Below are 23931 nucleotides of genomic sequence, written 5' to 3' on the forward strand. Positions count from 1 at the left end.
ATGATGATACATATTTCTTTCATGAGAAATTTGCTTTCATCATAGCTGCTTTTATTTCTGGAAGAAAGAATCTGTGGACTTTGCTATTTTACAATCAAAATACTGCAATTTCTGTGTACTTCCTGCAGGCTGCATAGTGGGGTATAAACAGCAGAAGACAATCAAAGTGCTCTCCATATGAGTGTGAACTTGATTCATACTGACGAACAGGGGGAAAACAGACATTTTTTCAATCACTCAGCTGTGTGTGGTTTTATCTTGTAAATAGTGACATCCATGGAGCTGCCCTAAGTCCTTTGGGTTGTATGCATTTCTCTGCAGAAAGGGGTTGTTTGTAGCTAATGTCCTATAGAAAACCTTTTGAAAAAGGTTTATTTTGTGCAAATAAGAGCCCTACAAGATGCTAAAATTTTTAAAACTTAGTGTGCTAGATAATTAACATTTTGCCTCATTTGCACCTCTGAAACCTTCCATTTCCATGTCTTGCAGTAAGCATCTTTCTGAAAATGTCAGGCACTGCGTAATGGAAGTGTTCTAATTTCCCTATTAGTAAAACATCTTAATAAAAATAGGTTGCTTCCTGCTATATTTCATTTAGCTGTTGAATACAATGCTAATGTATACTCATGTACAAAACCCTTAGAAAATATAGAAGCCTTCCTATCTTGGACAGGCAAATTTAGAATTAACAGAAGATGTTTTATGAATTTCTCTTACTTCATGATTTTTATCCAAAATGCCACATAAAAGATGAGGACAGCAAATATCTCTGGCATTAGGCAGTCACAGCTCTGCGGTTAGCTGCTGAATTCAGCTGTTTACGTGGGCTGCTTAAACCAGAGCTGCTGGCTGGGAGAAGGACGTGGTGTGACCCTCTGCATCCAGCTGCAAGGCTGGGGCTGAGCCCCTCTGTGTGGGGAAGGGATGCCCAAATCCCTGCCCTCTTACAGCTTGTAATGCTGGCTGGTGAGACTAGCTGGCTGGGTAAACCCTGCAAGATGGGAGAGAAGAGATGATGGGGGAATAATGACCACAGACAGCACTCACTGTGGGGACCTTCAGGCTGACGATTCCCCACTTGGCACAAATTTGCTCCAAAGCTCATTGTTCCACCTGTGTTTCCCTGCTGCTGACTTTGAACTCCCACCTCTGCCTCCTGCAAAGTGCACATCTGTGCTCTGCCATCCCAGAACCCCCAACAGTGCTGCTGTTTTCGGTGGGGCAGATGCAGTTTTGCTGAGGAATCTGGTCAGTGGCACACTATAGCTTGCCAATGCAACTGAGAAAATGTCTTCGTAGGGGCAGAGTTATACTGGTTTAGGGGCTAGAGGAACAATATTTTCTGCCTTAGGGAGGAAGACAGTTATGAGAACTTATGCCCCATCCACTAGGAGCGTGTATTTTCCCATTGTTCGGTAGACCAGGCACTCCGTTTCTTGCTCTTAGTACAATACCCAGTTTTTTGGTAACAGAACTGATGTATATAAGGATAGGAGAGACGCAATGGGAGAGGGAAGGCAAAGTAAACAAAGGCAATGGTTTCTCATGCTGCCAAAATGTCTGGGCATTTTACACTACTCCTAACCTTCCACTTTATTCCACTCTCCCAGCAAACCAGATCAATGCTGCTAAGAAGCAGATGAGAGTGTAGAGGGTTGTGGCATGTGGCACTGGGCTTCCTTGCCACTCTATGAATGGTGCCTGTTCAAGCACAGCCACCACTGAAAACTTGAGTAATCTCTTTTGTTCTCACCCTTGGCATAGGGGAGTTTGCTTTAGGCCACATTGTGGTAGAGTGCCCCTGGAGATGTCCATTGGAAGCTGAGTATTATTCACCTACCCAGCTTTTTTTGCTGTGGTATCATGTTCCTATCTAGATAGGTATCGGTATTCTGAGATTTGCTTCTATAGTGACAAAGACATCAAGAGTAACATAAATCTCCTTTGATTACATTGTTTGTGTGAAACATCTCGGCTCAGAGAGTAATGATCAGTGGCATGAAGTCTAGCTGGAGGACAGGGGTCAATATCGGGTCCAGCCCTTTTCAACATCTTCATTAATGATCTGGATTATGGTGCAGAGTGAACCCTCAGCAAGTTTGCATGACACAAAACTGGGAGAGGTGGCTGATACACCAGAGGGCTGTGCTGCCATCCAGAGGGACCTCAACAGGCTGGGGAAATGGACTGACAGGAGCCTCATATAGTTCAACAAGGGGGAAGTGCCAAGTCCTCCACATGGGGCGGAACAACCCCATGCACCACTATATGCTGGGGGCTGAGCAGCTGGAAAGCAGCTTTGCAGAAAAGGACCTGGATTCCTGGTAGAAGTCAAGTTGGGCAAGGACTGCCAATGCCCTTGCAGCAAAGAAAGCTAACTGCATCCTGGGCTGCATTTGGAGGGTTGCTGCCAGTAGGTCAAGGGAGGTGATCTTTCCCCTCGACTCAGCACTAGTGAGTTCACACCTGGAGCACTGTCCAGTTCTGGTCTCCTCAGTACAAGAGAGACACGGACATACTTAAGATGAGTCCAGCAAAGGGGCACTAAGGTGGTCAAGGTGCTGGAGCATCTCTCTTAAATCAGGAGAGGCTGAGAGGACTGGGACTGTTCAGCCTGGAGAAAAGACTTAGGGGGAATTTCATCAATGTGCACAAATATCTGAAGGGAAGGTGTAAAGAAGACAGAGCCAGGCTCTTCTTCAGTGATGCCCAGTGACAGGACAGGAGGCAGTGGGCACAAAGTGAAATACTCTGAACATCAGGAAACATCTTTCCACTGTGACTGAGCACTGGCACAAGTTACTGAAGGAGCTGGAGAGTCTCCATCCTTGAAGATATTCATAAGTGGCAGAAAAACGGTCTGGGGCAACTGGCCCTGGGCGGTCCTGCTTGAGCAGTGGTGTTGTACCGGACAACCTCCAGAGGTGCCTTCCAACCTCAATCCTGTGACTCTGTGACTAAAATACAATTTTATAATTGACAAGTCATTTACAGTTTATGGTATTTGAAATTGCAGCAACCTTTATTTTACTGAGAGCAGCAAAAGACAGGTAATTGGTTGGTAGGGATGGCTTCTAATGGCAACATGAAATGTGCAGTTAGAACAGCAGTGTGAATGCATCACTGTGCGATGAACATAGAGACAAAAGCCCTTTTTTATCTTAGCCAAAAGAGGTTTTCCTTTTGTCTTAAGCAGTAGCTGCATTTCTCAGGAGAAACTTGCCATCTGTCTCCCTTACTTCACAGCATTGTCCTTTACAGAAATGTGGCAGCTCTCCTGTATGTGTGCAGTGGAAAGCAGGCCTACACTCCTTCCCAGTATATCAGTCTTTGATGGAGGGAGTCGTACAGGCCTGCTGCATGGGAAGTATTGGCTGAGCTTTTCAGCCCCTCACATTTCCTGTTCGTCTGCAACGTGCCTTAGTAACATCCCCATCTCCTCTTTCACCATATATAGCACTGACAGGACACTGAAAACACTATGCAGGCCCTCCACTTCCCTTTAACAGAATTGTTGTGGGGTTAGTATGAAGTCTCAAAGCTTTCTTCACATCTGATAAGAAGTCTCACTTCAAGACATGAAATAAAACCAAAATTTCTGATGTTTTTCTCTGCGTCAGCATTGAATATAAACCCATAAACTATAGCTTTAAACTAATTAAGTCCCTCTAATTTCCCATCTTGATACTGCAGAGCATGGAAAAATTGCCAGAAATATATACATTTGATTTTTAAAATGGAAGATGGTTCATAAGGATGAAAGCATGCCTACATTAAGAAATTATAATAGAAATGTGACTTAGAAACCTCTGGTTTACCCTTACTGGAACACAGGCTAGCATCCTAAAAGCTGCATTTATTTGTTTGTGGCTGTAATTCAGAGTGGAACTCAAAAACAGAAGGACTTTACTCAAGCAATTTATTTTGGGCTGGGCTCTTAAGTTGCTAAATTTCAGAACAAAGGGAATCTTTATCTCAAAGTTTATGAACTCCTGGAAGTGAATTTTATAACACAAAGCCTGTCAAAGTCTTAACTATCATCACTGTTGCAACACTATATTTTAGTTAGATGTTTATCATGACGTAGCTTTAATGAAAATACAGTGCTGTTTAAAATCACAGACTTTTGTGTTTACTCATAGGAGATGAAATGATCTAAGAACACACACATACATAGAATTTGGGGGAGGGTATGTCAGACATATAGTAACATATTTGTACAGTACTCAGGAGAAGATTCCTAATGAAACAGACATTCAAAGCACACTGAATAATTAAAAAACATTTTCTATGCAGTATACTTTTGTTGAGTCATATTTAAAGGTGTTACTTGGCTTCAAAAGTGCTTGGATTTGCCAGTTGTTACCTTCATGGTTTACTTCATGATTGCAATGCCTGCACTGCAGCCTCATATGAGAGGCAATTTGTAATACCTTGTAATTCTCATATTCCTCATTTCTGATTAAGCCTTTCTGGCCTCATCACATGGGAAAATATATTTTTATAAAACTCTTACAGCTACTATACTATGTTGGTGTGTTTAGTCACAGATTTTTACTGACAACTGAACAAATGAGACTTTAGGATTGCTCCGTTTAAAGTGGTTGGAAGAAATTCACAAATCAAAGAAGATAGAACTGGCCTTTTATGACTTGAACAGGCTGGGTTTTCTTCACAACTCTTACATAGGTTTCCACAGATCCTTTATATATTTCACAGAAATATTTCAAAGTAAAAAAGTTTTATATCTTTCCTTAACATAGTATGAGAGCTGAGCTAAAAGGACACAGATACTTTATTTCAGATTTGTATGCTCTGCTTTAATCTACTGCCTTTTAAAGTATAACCCGTGGTAGAAGGTTACCAGATTGTCTCCTGCTTTCATTGCAGTGTACACTATCTTTTTTTTTTTTTTTTTTTAAATAAAACACATGTTTCATTTTACATTTATGAGCGTTGTAATTTTTGTAGGGCTGAATCCTGAAAGATGCTGAGGACCAATATTTCCCATATTTTTCAGTGAACAGAAGTGTCTTCTCTGACATTCTCAGGAGTCTGATCATTATACTGGTATATAGCAGATGGACATGACAGAGGGTGAGCTTTGGCAGCACCGTAAGGCAGATATCAGCTTTACTATGACCATCTCCAAGGGAGAGACAAGCATTCCAACAGAACTTCAAGCTGCTACTTCCAGTTTATTTTGGGGATCCTTTTTTTAGGTGCCTGTTACTGTGGTGTTTCTAACAGTGACAGGTAAACAATCAGTTGCTCAAAATACTGCTATTTTCTTATTTGAATAATTGTGAAGAATTATGTATTTATACAGTTTGCTTGAGTGTTTGCACTTTTCTTCAGTTAAACAGAGTTACTGTTCTTAGCTTGATAATAATGTACAGTACTAAGAATGTCTAAAAAAATGTGTACACAGGCTGTTTTGATTCAAGAATAAATGTAACACCTATTTCTGATTGAAATAAATAAAGAAGCAGTATATTTTATATGGGATTCATCACAGACTGAATAACTAGGACATTCCAATGCAAAATAATTTTGGAATGAGACTGCAAAATTTTAAAGCCTAGAAATTCAAAATCACTGTCATATCATGGATCTGCGGATAAAAGACGTGAAATTTTTTCTAGTCACTTTTTTCAGAAATATCATTAGAAAAAAATATTTGAAATGTATAAAACTAGTATTACACGTGTGCTGACCTTTATGCATGGAAACTCCACTGCTTCCACAAAAGCTGAGTTTAAGATACGAATCAGAATTTGTGTGTATTTTTTAAAAGGTATGAACTTGAAGAACTCAGTTCTGTCTTCTAGGAACATTTCATATGGTGAGATGAGAGTTGATGAAATATCTTACAAAAATCATTCACAGCAACTCCTATGGAATCTAGGAACTGTGCAGGAAAAGTTCGTGAGAGCTCCATTAGGAAAGTTATTGGCATCTGGGCATTTCAGTTTTGCAAAGTTAAAGACTTTTTCTGTCCATCACTGACTACCATCAAGAAAAACAAAAATAATACTTCTGCAAATGTAAAAAATTGTTCATTTTTAAGTGCTTCTGGTTCAGATGTATTGCTCAGTTAAGCTGAAAGAGCTTTGGGAGCCTTCATGCAAAGGACAACATTTATGCAAAACCTAAGAGGATGCAAAAATTGGGCAGATAGTGAAAAATGAGTAATGACTACTCATTTTCTGTTGTAACACTAGGTTTTATTTGAACAACCAGTAGGGAATAAATTCCTATATAACTTATTTCCTTTTTTCATTGCTTTTTAGGTCTAACTGTGCTGAAAATATCCGTAAACATATCTTGCATACAGGAAAGCATGAAGGAGTGAAAATGTATAACTGTCCTAAATGTCACTATGGAACCAATATCCCAGTGGAGTTTCGTAACCACTTGAAAGAACTACACCCAGACATCGAAAATCCTGATCTGGCATACTTGCATGCAGGTAAGGTCATTCTTCCCTTTGCTTACAAATTCTTCTCTATTCTATATGAGCATGCTTAAGGGATTGTGGTAAGAAAGCTAGCTTTTACGTTATCATTTATTCTGAAGAAGAACATGATTTTAAAATGGGCTTAGTTCTCTTCAGGTTTGCACAAGGGATGAAGGTTATTCATTAAGCACTGAAATCCATTCATGTTTCACAAGCAAAGCTTTCAGTTCAATACCTAAACATCAGAAATGTGTGCTATTTAGACGCCTCACTTTGAAATCTAGTTGAACTTTCTTAGGGAAATATTTTTTTAACATTTGTTTTAAATCTCTCTACCCACTCTATTCCCCCATGAACAGAAAACCAAAATTCCTTAGGAAATACAGTGGTAAATTAATGTACCAATTTAAAAATTCTTAGATTTCATTACAAAAAAGCTTGTTTAGGAACAAGATTTTTGTTTGGTTGATTGGTTTTGGTTTTTTATTAGAGATTCTACAAGTCACAGTAGAAGGCAGAATTTTAATGGGAGCATCAAGTTAGAAGAACAGTAAATTCAATGGCAAGAGGTTAGGAGAAAAAATACAAAATTAGGCTGGAGCTTGAATTAAATGTGGTCTTAACTCACATTTAAGGCAGATAACTTAGACATCACTGGGCGGGAAGACAAGTCAGAGCAGTGGGAAAAAAGAACAGATGGCGAGAAGAAAGAGTTGGGGAATCCAGAGGAGTAAGAAGCTATGGGGGCCAAATTCTCCCTAAGATGCAAATTAATCTTCCATTGAAGTACTACTATTAGTACTGCTGTGTCAGATTTGAATTTTCTTTTGTAAGGAATTGATGTAATAATTTTTGAGACCTTCATATCTATAAAAAAACACAACCCAGAGAGCTTTCATTCAGCTCTGTGCAGCACATACACTCAAGTTATTTTAAAACCTCTCAGTCTTCTCAAAATGACCGCTTGCTTTCCTGACTAGAGGCAGTGGATTATTTGTACCATATATTTCTATTTGCCAAGTATTCCACTTCATTTTGGAACCAATCATCATGTCATGTCAGCATATGGTGGATAATATCTGGATGTGCAAACAAAATGCCAGTTGGCGGAATACCAGTTTCAAAATAGGTCAGAAAACTGATCACATTTCACTGTACTTCTCACGGAAGTGAATGAGTATTCAACTCAGAGCTTAAATCCAGACACTGTTGGATTTTTTACTACAATAATCCCACTTAAAATAATATGAAAAATTAAAATGATTTCAGTAGACAGATATACAGACATAACACAGATAGCTGTAGCACTGGTAGAATCACTAATGTTTATCTAAAATTACAAATTCTGTGTAAGTTTTCATGTTCAAGACTATATCTAGGTAAATTAATTGCTCACTGTGGCGTGCTGTGGTTAAAACTATTCAACTTGCTTGGTCTGGGCAACATAGGAAAACTGTCATCAATGCATTGTATGCTAACAATACCTATTTTCTGTACATTCATTCTTGTGTTGTAGAAATGCCCTTGCACTGAACAGGGTACTGTATGTACAAACATATTACTACTCGCAAGAACAGGTTGTCACCTAATTATTGCCAGGCTAGCCTAGAGTTGGTATACAACAAAAGTGTTAAAAGATTGTTTGCATAATCCCATTGCTAAAAGGGTGATACTGTATTTTCCTTTCAGGAAGAAACACTGTTAAAGCAGGATCTGGGCAATAGTTGTGCATTCACAGCAGAGTTAAATTAAAGGGGTTTTCATTTCTTGATTTCAATCCATTTCTGACTGCTGGACATCTGAGAGTTAAAGGTTTTAGAGAAGATTTTGAGGAACGACGGGATCACTCTTGTGCCCTCACTAACATTCCTTATCAAAATAAGATTTGTTCTATGTCTGATTCGTGGTTACTGATGACTTATTGGTCATTGGCTGCACCCACAGAGAATCCACAACATGACATAGAACCCTTTAGGCTGATAGGAGTATGAAGGTGTCACACAAGATTGATTTTTTTTAACTTAAACGTATTTGTCTGTCTTTTGTGTTCTAATACTGCTTTGTAATGGGAAAGCCAGCCTCTTCACTTCTCTGAGCAGAATAGAAATAGAGTCTCATCACTGGCAAAGAGAGGGATGCCGACTCAAACCGCTTTGCAGGACCAGTTAGAAACTGCCTCGCCACAGCCCACGAAGAATGGAGCTGTGCGGTACCTTTAGGATGTGGCTGGAAGTAAAAATCAAATCTGTTTCTTGTTTATGAAATTAAGTTTATTGGTTGGATTTATAATTCAAAGTTAATGCTTTAATACTAATTTCTGCTTAACTTTCTTTAGCAACTACTGTACAGCTTTATGGGGTCAGTGACAGTAAAGAGCTTGAAGAAGCTGCCTTTCTAAGGGAGAGGCTGTGAAAGGTGGAAAGCAGAGCAAGTTAGCTTGTACATGAGTAAGGATGATACTGTAATTGATAGGTGATATCACTTTCTGTTCTGCATCTTTGAAATCCTGTATAGTGTGAGGAACTGATATATGGGAATGCCAAAAAAATCCAGGTCTTCAGACTTCCTTTCCTCTTTTTGCTATAGACTGTCATAGAGGGAGATATGTAACTATACAACTATATTCCTTATAAACCTTATGTAGTACCATTATATATTTTAAAACAATAACAATCTAGAGAATGCTTTTTGGTTTAACTTTTAAAATTTTCTGCATTTGAGCAGCAGGCCTTCAATGCACACAAAGCAACAGAGATACATGCATCTGCACATAAAATTACGGATTTACTAGATTATACTTCCAATACCAATTTATGCATTTAACCTCTAATTTTTAAATAAAACATCAAATCTGTTTTTGAAATGGCATTTTGTGTTGTTCTGTAAGAGATATATGCCTGTTTCTTGATATTCTCTGACCCATTTTCTCAAGGTCCATGTTGAAATGGAAATTTTGTTGGAAAAAAAGCCATAAATCCAGTGATTGTTGATTATCCACAATACTAATTTTTTCTAAAAAAAAAAGTCATATTTAAGATACCAATTGATTTTATACCTGTTCTAGAACAGAAGTGGGCTTACTAGCAAGCTCAGAAATCATGCAGTTAATATTTTAGTCATGGCAATTCGGTTCCAATGGAAGCTATTCATATTATTCTTGTTATCAATGCACAAATCTGAAAATTTGTCATTACAAATGGGAAATTAATATGAGTAAATTTTCATATCATGTTGATGACTATAATTCTAGTGATTTTTTTTTTAAAATGTGATTATTTGATAAAGGAATTTTTTCTGAATTGTTTACTGTGGGTTTGTCTGTATGGCAAGTAGCAAAGTAAGGTGAAAAAATCTTTGGACTGATTCTTGTATGCATTATGTTTCCAAGAGTCTTGGATATGTTTTTCCTTCCAGTTGACTGAGCCTAAATACTTTGACAAGTGGGACAAGGGAAGGGCCCGTACCTGTGGTAGAACTTGTAGGGGATCAGTATTCCAGCTGGCTTTCTCAAAGCTTTGTCTGCTTTGGAGCAGCATCACTTGGTAGTGATAATGTTCATCATTTAGAAGTTCTTGTTTTATAAGCATTGTGATACTATTATGATGCATTATGTATATCCAGAGAGCATTAATATCTATGGCTTGATGTCTCCATTATTCCAGTAGCTGCAGAGACCATGGTATCTCACTGTGTGCATAGTAGTCTTCTGTCGATACTAAACTGGCTGTAAGTAAAAAGCCTCTTCAGAGAGAAGAGTAGCAGTTTGCTCATTATTGGTTTTGTGATCATATTGAAAGTTAAGGAATTACATTGGGAGGTTTTTTCTGTATTGTTCTTTCTGTGCTGCACTTTTACAAGTGATCATGATCTGCAAGAATGAATGCTGCTCTAGGAAACCAGAATAGCACAGTTTTTCGCTGAGCGACTGATAGTGGGCTTGCTCTCGGTCTGAGTTTCCTCATGTGCAAAAGAGGTGCAATGCTTACATAGTGTGAGTCACAAAGCTTTTGCTTGAAAATGCTTCACAACAGTCAGCTATGAGGTTAGGGAACTGCTTAAGGTACTGAAAGAAGATTTGGAGATGTTTTGCTTTAGAATCAGCAGTCATACAAAACCTTTCTTGGAAGTCTTTTCTTTTTAAAATAAAAAAAAAAAATCAGGGAAGGCAGATCAATTCGTTGTACTCTGTTTTTTCTTTGAAAGTAATGCTATGCTTGCAAAGCACTCAACTTAAGCCAGTGTGCTCTGAGAGTCTGACACCCTGGGCACTGTGAGCAGGGGTGGAGGATCACTTACTCCTAAAGATCCTGACAACTGAAAGCATGAGCAGCTTCCCCTCGCTGCACAGATGTGTTGTGGGGAATGCTTGGAAGTACAGCTTTGTGTGTCTTTGCATCTGTGAAAATTATAGGTGCCTCTGGGGTTGGGCATCCACTGAACAAAGATCGTGACGATCATGTTTTGGCAGTTGGCTGCCTACATGGTGATTGAACGCTTAGTGCTCATGAAGAGTTACATAATTCATGACCAAAATGATAGATAGGTACTTGATTATAGTGTATGAGTTGTTTCACAGTGAGAAAATATCAGACATGAACTACTCTTAATCTAGCTGAGAAAAGCCTAAGAAAAATCAGTTACTGAAAACGGAGTCAGACAAATTGAAATGAGAAGGTGCAAACACTTAAATATAAGGTCGATTTTGCTCTAGCAACAACTAGCAGAAAAAATTATCCCTGTTCCATTCCTTTGAGCCTTGACAAGACTGGATGTGTTTCTGCAAGATAGGTTTCAGGAGGGCCCAAGGTTGCTGGGTTCACTGCAAAACTAATTAAGTAGTATTTAAGGGTCTTTGATATACCAGAAGCCAGACTATTATCTAATAGTCCTTTCTGCTCTTAAATCTTAAAACCGTGTTAATCTACAGCCTGTCGGTAAAGGTTGTGTTTGTGAATCTAAAGTGCTTAGGTGTTGTGATAGCAAAGGGATAGTTGAGGAGACACGTAAGTCCCCCAAAGTGTTCTTTCTCATAGAGATGACATTCCCATACGTGGCGCTAAATTCTTCCTCTCTTTGAGCCTGGAGTACCTGTGCCTCGGTAGAAATACACTTGCTTAAATAAGTTTCCTTCTAGTATAAAATATGTCAGCGCATTTATTTATTTAAGGTGTTTGAAGAATCCTTATGAATTTCTGCTCTTTTGGTTGGCAGTTCCCTTAGTGGTTTTTTTGGCTCCTGACATCTGCAATCGATGAAAAGACAGTACTATTAATCATCTGTTCATTAAGCCAGGCCCACATCCTGCTCTTTTCTTTTTTAGATTAGGGGAACAGAGTTAGGGGATGGTTTAGTTCCTTCCAGAGAGCAGTGAAAATGAGAAAAGTTTACTGCAGTGTCTCTTTTATGCATGATTGAAAATTATTTTTCCAAACTTTTTAAAGTGCACTTTTCAAAAGGCTGTGATCTACAGGTTTCTCTGGCAAAAGCTAAAGAAACTGAAAAACAAGGCTGGACTAGCAACCCACAACATGATTACATCATCAACAGGGGACACAATTGTGATGCTATCGGTTGTAACAGTTGCAATATTCATGAATGGAATTCTGAAAGTTCAAATAGTTAATACCAAATAAAATTGTGATCTTTATCCCACTTGACAGCTACATTTATCAATTTATTAAGAGAAAAAATTGATTGCTAAAAGTTATGGTGTGATCTATTATGTGATTTTTATCAAGGTATAACTGTATTACCAAGTGGAAACTGCAGACTTATTCAGAATGTGAATTGGACACACATAACCTGATAATACAGCAATTATAAGAGTATCCTACTGCTTTTCTACTTTTAAATATTTCTTTTTTTTTCCTCTTGTCCTTTCTTTTGCTTTTTCTCTTTAATAGAAAATATAAAGTTGAAAAAAATAGGAAAAATAAATTAATAAAAACCTGTTTATTCTTATACTCTCTCAGTTCTCCAGAAATATAAAATTATTGAATGCAATTTATCAATGAAATAATGGAAGTACAAGTCAGTTGAGTACCTATGCAAACTTGTTTCATACCTTAAGTAAAGCCTCCAAAGAATGGGTGCATAGTTTTGTTTGCAAGCATATTGAACTTTGTTCTTGGAATTGTTATGTTCTTAATCTTTATCACTGTTTAAATAAAATACTTTACATGTTGCAATTTGTAACAATATTGAAAAATTGTCATTGCTAGATATAAGCAAATCAGATAGAAGCTTTTACAGTATCAGAATATTGCTTGGGTTTCTAGTCAGATAAAACATTTTTGATGGCTGGTATACTTATAAAAAAAAAAAAAAAAGGCAGCAGCAGCTCTGCTTCAAACAGGTTTGCTCTTGTCATAGCTATTAGTGCCAGTCTTTCAATAGCATGTCATGTAGATTGGCAGACACTCCCTTTCCTCTTTTGTGAAGAATAATAATTTTAGTGTGTGCTTGAAATAAAAACCTAGTATAAATGATTTTCTGTTTGTAAAGGAGAAAGCTAGATTTTTATAACCTATGTAGATTATGTATTATTGTGTTTCAGGAAAAAATAATCTACATTTTAAGAATACCTAAAGCCTAAGTAATTTGATTATTTTTATAAATGTTTACTATTAGAAGGGTTTGTATGACTAGAGAACTTCCATAACCAGTGTCTTTATCTGGGTGGTCATCACAGTAGAATAGGTTCTTTCCAGGTAGCAAGTGAAGTAGAAAGGAAAGGGAATTAAAAAAAAAAAAAAAAAAAGAGAGAGAGAGAGAGAAAAAAAGAAAGAAAGAAAGAAAATTAAGGTCATGAAAGTATTTTATTCTTTTTTTCTAGTATGTAGCTTTTGCTGCTGCTGTTGAAGAGCTTAGGGACTTCTTTCATAGTCCCTTAGTTGCTTTCCCTGAACAGTCAGCGTATACTGCTTCTGAATGACATGAAAGAAGGTGTTGAAATATTTTGATGCAAATATTACTTCATCTAACATGCAAACCCCACCACTATTAATATTAGTTATAATCTATAAGCTGATGATATCCTCAGATAAGACTGAAATACATGAATTTCACTAAGGAAAAAAAAAACCATTCAGAATATCATTTTAAAGGAAAAGGAAAATATTGCCTAGACCAAAGTCTGCAGCATCCCTCTGTTCAGTAGGGGTATAATATCTGTCATGTTGTGTCCCATTTTTCCATCAGATAGCTGACAATAAGGTGCAGGGCCATCACACAAGTGGTTTTCATGTTGTGTGTATAGCACCAATGGTATTTGTAGTCACGGTCCTGCATTCTCCTTAATGCCTTTCTACCCACAGCCCACTGCTCTGAGGATTTCCTTTCTGAAGAGCTACCCAAGCTTGTCACAGGGCTACTAATTCTTTATGGGGTGAGCTTTAACTCCTGAGCAACTTGGATCTCTTTGCTTGTGTTAGGGTGTTGGCATGCATCTGCTTTCCTGTCATTCCTCCCTGTGGCATCCTGGTTTCCAAGACAGGGAACCATTTGGCCACACTGGCCAATACAGAAGCCCTCATAATTTTTGAAATTTTCTGTTGAGCCTGAATGCCCACCTTGCATCTGCCCTCAAAACACTCTCAGGCGGGCATATGCTTTGCAAATTTCTTGCACTGTGCTGGTAGCCACATGCCAGATCCCTGCTGGTGTTCACAAAGACCGTTGCCTCTGCAAGGATGTCAGGTTCACTGATGAAAAGAAGGTAATCTTAGTCCAAGCTATTATTTCATTACACTAATAGATAAAATATCCTTCATGAAGAACAAGACATATTATTGCCTATTTGGTGCTAAAAATAGGATATCCTAACATAAAACTTTTAAAGCAAGGCTGAAATATTAAAGTACAGAAGTAGAAGAAAGCGCTTAAGGCACGACAGCCATCTAGAAAGACAAAAATATGTAATTCTGCTAGAAAATACATATATGCATAATAGTATATGGTAAATGTAAATAATAAAAGGAAATATTAGTATTCAGATATCAATGTATTGAAATTCTGAGAGAAACACCAAAAAATGGGATATCAGAGTAATCAAAAAAACTTTTCAAATGAACCAAAAAAAGAAATTAACCTTACAGAAGTAATAAAAAATAAAGGTATATAGTGCATGGGAGTAATTCAGGATATTTTAATGTGGAGATTGTCGTATACTCTGAATGTTTAAATTGCTTTCCTGTTAGGAGAAGCTCTTTTAAGAGTAGACCTCTTAGTGTATCATCTAGGGAAGTTATGTTGAAGTCTTAAGAAATATAAAGCTCTTAATTCATTTTTTTATTATTAATGTAAAGGGTAAGATGCAACTTGAAGAAGAATATGAAAATATTGATTATAATGTGTTGTGAATTTTTAACATATATAACATGAAGCATAAATATTTTGTATTTTATATGTGTTGTATAAGATGTTTATATTATATAAACATTTGAAATATACATTGTTGATATATAAATAATTTTCTGTAACTTTTATTTCTATAAAATTATAAAAAGTGAATATTTGTAAATAAACACAAATAGTAAATGTCACAGTGGTAGTATCCCAGTTATGAACAAATTATTTAATTAGTTGGAGATTTGAACTAACAGGACTTTCAAGCCCTGGGGGCGCTGTATTTCATTGTAACCACATAGTAGAGTGTATCTTGCCTACAAAATGCCACCACCTCTTGGCCTCTTTCTCTGTGGCTGTATATTATTTAGAGGACACTTTAGATTTTCTCTTCCTGTGAGATACTACCAACATCTCAACAATGTGCACTGAAAGAGTGTACTCTTGACAAATAACTTAAAATGATTAACATCTGTAAATCTGCTTTGATTTGCTTGCAAGTCATTGTCTGAATTTTCTTTCTTTTTTTTTTTTTTTAATGTACACAAAAGAGTTATTTGCTTGTTACACAGAATTTGGTTACTACACAGAATGACGTAAATATTAGCAAATAATTCCAGAATCAGAAACGTGGTGAAACAAATGTGGATGATGTTAGATATGGAAGGATTAAATGAAGTGTTAGTTGAGTGCTCAGTGCTTTACTAGTTTGGGTCATGAGTGAGGAGAAAAGCCCTCAGCAATAATTGCTACAATCAATCACAAATCATTGGTATTCCATGCTGATTTTAAAACTTTTTGGGGGGCTTTCTTTTTGTTTGCTTTCATTGATCCAATGTATGCTGCACTGACTTTCCATTAATTTCTTGATGTGGCATCGTGGATCTTGACCTTTTGTAAGTAGGGTGCCATGTCTATCTGATACGCGTGTTCTTTTGTACTTCTAATTTCCATTTTACTTCCAATAGTTCTTCATAATTTTTCCCATCTTTTCATTTACTAGATCTTTGGTACCTTTCAAATGCTAAATGCTGTCCCATATATCCTTAGTAACCATGCTGGATTTTTCTGTCCTTTTTAATATTTAGGTTTTATTGGATGAATGTAGATTGCACCTTCTCTAACTGTACCTTAAATAATTGCCACTTAAGGGAATTAAGAAGTACAAGGGAAGGAAAATGCTGACCCATAGACTAAGCAGAAGGAAAAAACGTTCCCACTGGGTCCAATTTCCTAAGAAGGACCATCAGGATAGTGACTAGGACCTGAAATTATGGGCTGAATGACCTCTAAAAAATTATCAGTTCAAAGAGGAGCTTGTCTATAACTGTTTGCACTAAATGAAATGAAGATAGGTAGAAGTCTCACAGAAGAAAGATTGCTTCACTTTCTTGTGAACATATAAGAGTGTAATATGAAACTGTATCTCATATAAATACATCACATGCCAACTGTCTGTATTTCTTGTATCATGTCAAAAAAACATGGAGGCAGATACCATATCTCTCAGCTCCCAGCAGGCCAGTTAGTGGGGAACCCCTTTTTCTAAATGGGAAGATGGAAAGTACATCTTCTGAATTTAAGATATTTTATGCAGGTCTTGCATTTGCTGGAAAGAGTGCATGCTCATCACTATCTAATGTCAAAGAAATGTTTTGTACTAAAGAAACCACTGCAGATTTAATACAGATGTTTTCATTCTCTCAGTCATTACAGTATGATTTTCGTGTAATATTCTCTGACAGTAAAAAGGGACCTTAAAGTGAGTTCCATTTTCATATAAATTGCATAGGAACCTGAGCATTAATGAGTACTTCAGGCTTCAGATAATGCAGATCACTGGTTCAGCCTCCACATGACTGGATGAAAGGCACTGCTGGTTTAAATGAGTGCACTACCAGTGGCTTGGCTGTGGGAAGTACAAGAGACATCCGACATCCAGAGGCAAAATTGCTGGACAGGTTTCTGCAGTGTAGTTAAGGAGAGCCTCTCAGATATTTGGAGGAGAAGATCAGTTCCTGTTTGTCACAATCCCTGCTTAAACAACATTTAGGAAACTTTGATTATTGTTGCTGGAAGAGTTTTTCACTAGTGGCTGTTGTATTATAGCTAAAGGAAAGAGTTGGTTGCTATATAGTGTTTGGAAAGATAATGTCTCATGTACGTACAAAAAGGCATTAAGATAACTACCATATTACATACTAAGCTATGTCTCTACCTCTTTTATACCTTTTTAAAATGGTGGTACTTATTCAAACCCTAGGAAGCAGTAGCAGATAACAGTTCTCAGAACAGACTTTATATAAGATTTAAAAGAACTGATCTGCTGTGAAGTAATAGTATGTAGAGGAAACAAAATGAAAGCATCTTTTGATAGCAAGGAAAAAAAAAGATAAATCCCTGATTATCTAGTTATCTCAAGAGACACTGACAGTTTTTAGGCAAACATTTTCAATTTAACATCAATTTTAGATTTGGCATATATATCTGAAATTCAAAACTAGATTTGAAGAATTTGAAGTTGGGGTTTATTAAACAACCAATTGCACACTAAGAAAAATAGTGTCAGTAGTTTTTAGAATGTATGGTCAAAGTGAAATTAAAAAGGAGGAGCCATTGAGAAACATCTAGAATCTTCACATATTAGTGCCTGCCATCACCACACAAAATGCCTGTGGGATAAAGCTACTTCAAGTCAACTACATTTAGCCTCTTCTGCTAAGTATTTATCTATAAATCCTTACGTTTCAATAGTATTCAGTATTATATTATTTGTTGTTGACCCTTTCTTTTGTAATACACGTTCCTCTGAGCAAATTCAACCACTGTCAAAATTGTCAGTAAGACTTGCTGAGCTGCTTGTGCTTCTTTCTACCTGCTCCAGCAAAAATCCTGAAATACAAAGTCAGAAATTTATCAGTGTCTGAAAATCATGAAATCTCAGTTATCTATACTTCAGTACAGCCTTACTTGTATTATAGACCAGGAGGGTTAAGACAGCAGGGGAACGCAATCCTCTCTTCTCTGTTGCAATTGTGTGGGGTTGTTCGTCACGTATGCTGTTTCCTTCAAACTTTTGAGCCATGGAAGTGAGCAACTGAATAAATGTATTTCTCAAAATGTCTTGAGATACAATTTCTAAACAAAATTATAGAAGCCTAGATTTGTAAGGTTATCCAAAAATGGAGTATTTTTGTTAAATAAAGCTATTTCCACAACTGGTGGCTGATGTGCAACAAAAAATTTTCCAAGAGAAAAATCAGAGAGAGGCACCAATTGCAGAAAGATTTGATCATGTTGTACTAGCTGAGTACTCAGTTACACAAAGAGTAAATGGTTATAAGTCGTTATAACCAGTATAACGTTCCTGAGGATCTTGGGAAAGCAGAGAGAACTAGTGATACTTTGATGGAAAGAATAGGACTCCTCATTCTGAAAATACTTAGCTTTGTTGTCATCTTCTCACCAAAAATTAAGAAAATTATTAAGCAGGGGGGGATGCTTTTCCGTAAGGTAACTTAGATTCAAACGTGAAGCAGGTTTCAATAGGTGGCTGTGCAGGTGCACAGGTGGCTCACAACGAAAAGATCATCCACTTTGCAATGTCAGTGCCTGTTTTCTGTGGTGAGTCTGCTGTGCAGCGTGTGGAAGTAATGCTGTAACCTGACGTCCCCATTGAGATATGGGACACCTCTAAGCATGTTCAAAGTTTTTCAGTTTTATTTTTATCAGCATGTAGGCTTCGTCTTTGCTTAAACTCGCAGCCTGTTTTTTCTTTCTTTCTTTGATTAACTAGGATTTTCAAAATAAATGCAGATCCTTTTATGTTAGCATTAATAGGTAACCTGAGCTGATTACAGTTATTTTTGCCAATATTTCTTAAAGAAAATCATTGTAGAATTTGCAATCTGATTTCTCCTGATGCTAATTGGCAAAAATAGGTCTCTTGGCTAATGTAGAAGTGCAAATGTTATAGAAAGAAATGGCAAATGTAAAATTATACTTCAGTTTAAGATTTAAATTTTATATTGATAAAGCTTTTACTGCATTTGAATTTAGCTTTCATTAACATAACATAACATAGCATTGCATTATATTTCTCAAAGCAGTTCACTGTTTCTTCAAATACTGCTCTGTACCAGCTACTGAATTCACCTGGCCTATACATTTAAATATTGGTGGAACATCAATATCTGTAGTTTTTGTTAGGTTTTACTAATTTACATCAGTATTTCAGGTACTATGTCTTATTTCTAGGAGGTGGTAATTGTTGCCCGTACACCAGTTCTCCACCTGGCATGAAAATAGATTTTGGAATCACACATAAGATAATTTCTAATAGACTTTGGCCATATAGGATGAATGGAGCCAAATTATTGTCCTCGTTTTTTAAGAATTTCTGAATATGAATAGATCCATATCAGCACTTACCAGTGTTGTTCAAGGATTTACTACAAGATTCTATATTTGAAGAATTCTTAGAACATGTGTCCTAAGCTTTTAAGATACTGTGATAGTTTTTAAGAAGTCTGAGGCGTTTTCAAAAGGCCATTTTATCTGACTAACTCATATTTTAATAAAAAATTTCACACGAATTACATATAAATAAACATAATTTCTAACTCTCTGTAAACCAGTAATATGTTATGTAGAAGACATTGCAGTGTTCAGAACAGGGAGAAACAGAAACAACCCATGTTATCAGTCTATATGTTGTTATGTTGAAATGCTGTACCCTGCTACAGTATGTATAGTACACAGCAAGATGTTTTCCAATAATTAAAGGCCTTAGGCTTCTAAGATGCTTAGATCTAAACATGGTTATTTTTACAGTTATACGAAGTAGGAGATAACTTAGATGGCATATTTTCACTTTCCAGTAAACTTTTATTTTTTTGCTTATACTGTTTAGAAATGGAGTTTTAAGTGTATTAGAACTGTTATGAATGTCTTTCATAAAAGTGAGGACTGTGAGCTTCTAAATGATATCGAGAGAGAGGAGGATTTGTCTAATTAGTTAAGTTTTTAATTTTACAACTGGAATAGATATGTCATGAATTTTAAAACTGAATTTATTTCATCTGTGTCATTCTAGCACTCTTATTTTGCCATAGAAATGTTGTATTTTACAAAATATTGTTTCACACATTTCTAAAATATCTGTGATAAATTTATTGTTCTGTAATATCAGGATTTGGTTTAGTTTTTATCATATAGAACCAAAATTTCATTGCCAATTTTTGTATTTAAAGGCTTGTTAATCTGCATTGATTTCTTAGTTTGGTATGGATTCTGAGCTGAAAAATACAGTACATCACCGACTGTTCTATCACCTGACAGCAACTGATAAAGCATCCGTGCAGAAAGTGTCAGAAAAGGTTAATATTTATTGATTTTATGGCGCTACAACCAATGTAGTTTTGCCATCAAAGATGTATGGCCACCAGCAATGGAATCTGTAAAACTGCAGGTTGGATGCTAGTTTTTATTATAACCTATGCCAGTATTCTGGCCTTAAAAAATGACAGATATTTAATTTAAGACAAAAGGCTTTGAATTTGCAGCTACTGTATTCCTACATCGGGAATTTAGTATTCTAAAATGAAACCCAAGCGCAGCGCTTTAAAGCTTAAGGGGGGGAAAAACACGCAACCTTGCATTGCAAATGACAATCACATTTAGCCTTTTCATCCACTTAACTATGTGCTATTGATCTGTAGAAGGTGCCCAAGCAAGTGATAGCTGAAATTATGAGCAATAAAGGGCTTGCTTCTTCAAACAAAAAAGTATATAATTAGTAGGAGTGGAGGAGGGGGCAGAGCCTGTGTTTGGTTTTAAAGGCGTTTAAACAAGATGGACTGAGTGCAACAGCAGTGTTTAAGTGTACACAAGGAGAAATCTGGTTGCCTTGAAGCATAAATCCATGGTCTGGTTGCAGCTTGTATGTAAAAATTAGGTGTGCACTCCAGCCTTTACATTTATCTCCATCAGGGTTTGCCTGACAGAAAGACAATCTGTTGGTTTGCCTACATCAGCTAGGGAGAGGAAAATCTTGTGAAGCTTTGGTTCTTCTAAATGCGTCCATAGTTTGCATTTTTATTCTATTTTTCATTTAGCTGACTCTTGATATCAACTTTTTCATAACTGATAGTTCTGTTGATATTTCCGGAAGGTTTTCAAGAAGATGGAAGAATACTTGCTGAAGTGCTGAAAATTAAGCTACTAAAATACATATAGACATGCATAGACCTTATAAAAGCAGGTTTGTAAGGAATAGTAGCAGGATCTGTCCCCAGATTTTAAGAATCCCTAGGCCCCAGATTTTAAGAATCTCTGTTTAATGAATATTTATTGCAGAATTACTATTTTTATGGTACAGTTTTGCATGCAAATTTTTCTCCCCTACTTTCTTTAAGGTTCAGCATCAGGGACAGCAGTAACAATGGGTTTGAACAAAACCTAATGGTAATTCAGCAGTAAGAAACTCTTATTCTAACCTGACCAGTAGAATGAATTGCATGGCATACAGTAAACATGCTTTAGATCGCCTCTTCTGTGTACCACATTTTTCTGTTGAGCTTTATACCACCAGTTTGTCTGGGCTCTTTTTTCCCCAGACAGCTTACCCGTTTTATTGTGCTCATTTAGAGGAAAGAAAAACTGTTTGTCTCCTTGAAAGGCAAGAGAACAGTGAGTGGAAAACTACTTTTATAGCTCAAATACCATTATAATATATGGCAACTAAAATTCTAAAATTGAAAGAGAAGATACAAGAGAAAATCTTAAATCATTTTTTTAAAGCCACTGACAATTTGAAATATTCCCATGAAGATTCCTATTTCTTGCCTTCCTTCCTTGAGCTTAGTAAAATGTGATTTTTAAAATGATTGTTACAATAACTTGTTTAATTTCAATAACTCAAATAAGATCCATTCCTTATATAACTCCACCTTTTTTATTTTAATGACTGTGTCATTAATCTAACATTTTCCATTTTTATTGTGCTTCTTTTCTCCCCCCTTCTGATCACTTTAAATTATGACTATGAAATGGCATGCGTTCAGCAGCAGCATGCTCTGGCTACATTTTTACATCCCTTTTACCCCTTTATTCTTACGTTTTTAACTTGTGGTACAGCCAGGTGCCAACAACATTGTGGCTGTATGGTGTCCATAAGTGACTTCCAGGCTACAGCTTTGCATGGCAGCTTAGTGACAGGTTTTTCAAACACTTTGTTTCATTTTTTTTATATTAAATATCACTGCTATAAGCTATTTGCTATACTTTATAACACCTTCACCCCAAAATTAGTTATTACCTTAGGTAATGGTTGATATGTTCTGTTGTTAGCTGATTTTAACGAAAGATTTTGTGGAATTATTACTTAATTCATAATGTCATTTTTCCATAGTACCCAGCAGTACTCAACTGAAGCCATGTATTTATTTTAGATTGTGTACCCATGAGGAGACTGCATTGCTTGAATCATTATCATTCATTGAGTACATAAAATTTATTTGTGTGGTCAAAGTTCATAATAAATTTGATCTAAAACTAAGGGATAAGGAAGAAAAGAGGTATTTTGAGACCACAGCTCACTGAATGGTTACACATGCTAATGTGCCCTCCTTGTGCCTATGTGAAATGACAAGGAAAATTAGGAGCTCAGAAATTTCTTAGAATTCGAATTATACTTGTACTCCCCAGGCTTTTTGATCGATCTTCAGATACAGGATATGAAGTGGTCCATCAGGTTAGGGTTGGGGTTAGGATTCAGTACTGCCCTAAACACCTGCGCACATGCGCTGTGTGTGTTACCGGTAGTGCAGCAGAATTGCAGTGTGTCTACAACTTCCAAGATAAAGCAGAGGGCAAAAGGTAGTATCTTGTTTATATTTCATTAAGAAAAAGCCAACGTGAGCCAGAAATTATTACGTCATATTTCAGATCTGAGTCAGGGTATTAAAACAAACCAAATGTTACTGAAATCACTGTACCTCTGTTTACAGAAAACATGAAGTAGCAAAGTATTCCCTCAAGAACCAGTGGTGTAGCTCTACTTTGAGCATGAAAATGCATTGGTGATCATTACTGTTAGTGTTACAGTGTCATTACCATTTGTGGATAGAGTTTAGGGCAAGTCTGACTGCAGGCGCCTGTGTGTCAGCTCTTCCTGCCCTTGGTAAAAATCAGCTCCATTTGGGAACACATTTCATTGCACTAGTGGAGGCTGAATCCAGCCTGTTAGATTCGGAGTGTGTGAACTTCAAAGCAGCAGTGCTGAGGGGCTAGCCTGGACTAATCATCCCCAAAGAAGCCAGGAACAGTATTGCATTCGTGTAGCTACGTGGCTTCTGCGTGGGACTGCTGGGTTTGCCTCTGGCCAAGCTGTTGTGTGGCAGGGAATGAAGGGTCTGGCGGTCTCTGCGCTTCAAAGCAAGGCTGTTCTGTTGGAAGTGATTTGCTGAAACCTCCAGAGTTTTATTTACCTATTAGATCGGGGGGGGCGGGGGGGGGGGGGGGGGAGGGGGCGGGGGCGGGTGGAAATACCTCCTCTGGAATGCTGAGACTGTAAGAGGTGTTTGTGCTGATACAGAGTGGAAGATGGGCAGGAGTCTTTCCAAGCCACCCAGTCCTGCTCACAGCCTACATATACTCTGTGTCTCATATGCAGAGATGCACAGAGTTCTCAAATGGGACATGAGGATGCCTTACCGTTTGGTAAATATTGCATCTGCCCTCACAGATCTGTAGGATATGCCCCAGCATTTAATTCTTAACAGTTCTTGGTTATTATTTTCTGTAGTTAATCAAGTACATTTCTATTTATTCACTGTCTTCCTTGAGTGTTTCTTGCTATAATACTTCATGAAATAATTTATTCAGGCTTGATGCTTCTTGCTAAAGTTATAAATTTGATTGCATTACTATATTGACTGGAATGTTACAGAGCAGTTAGCTTTTATTGTGTTTGTAGTGTAAAATAGGTGATTTTATTGTTCATTTTTATATCTCAGATTTCATCTTTTATTAGAATTTTGAACTATATCATCTTCAGAGTAAGATTTATCCATAGTGCTAAGTACGCATTTTAAAATTCTGATTAATTGACCTATAATTCATCT

General features: G+C 36.9%; 1 protein-coding gene across 1 annotated transcript in view; it reads left to right on the forward strand.

Moving 5' to 3' along the window:
• ZNF407 (zinc finger protein 407) overlaps positions 1-23931 on the forward strand; it is a 344031-nt gene that overhangs the window by 237267 nt on the left and 82833 nt on the right. The window contains exon 8 of the mRNA XM_055703745.1: positions 6294-6472. Within this exon, the coding sequence (XP_055559720.1) occupies positions 6294-6472 (179 nt within the window). The remainder of the gene's footprint in view (positions 1-6293; positions 6473-23931) is intronic.

This window comes from Falco cherrug, chromosome 3 (assembly GCF_023634085.1).
Source record: "Falco cherrug isolate bFalChe1 chromosome 3, bFalChe1.pri, whole genome shotgun sequence".
Classification (NCBI taxonomy): Eukaryota; Metazoa; Chordata; class Aves; order Falconiformes; family Falconidae; genus Falco; species Falco cherrug.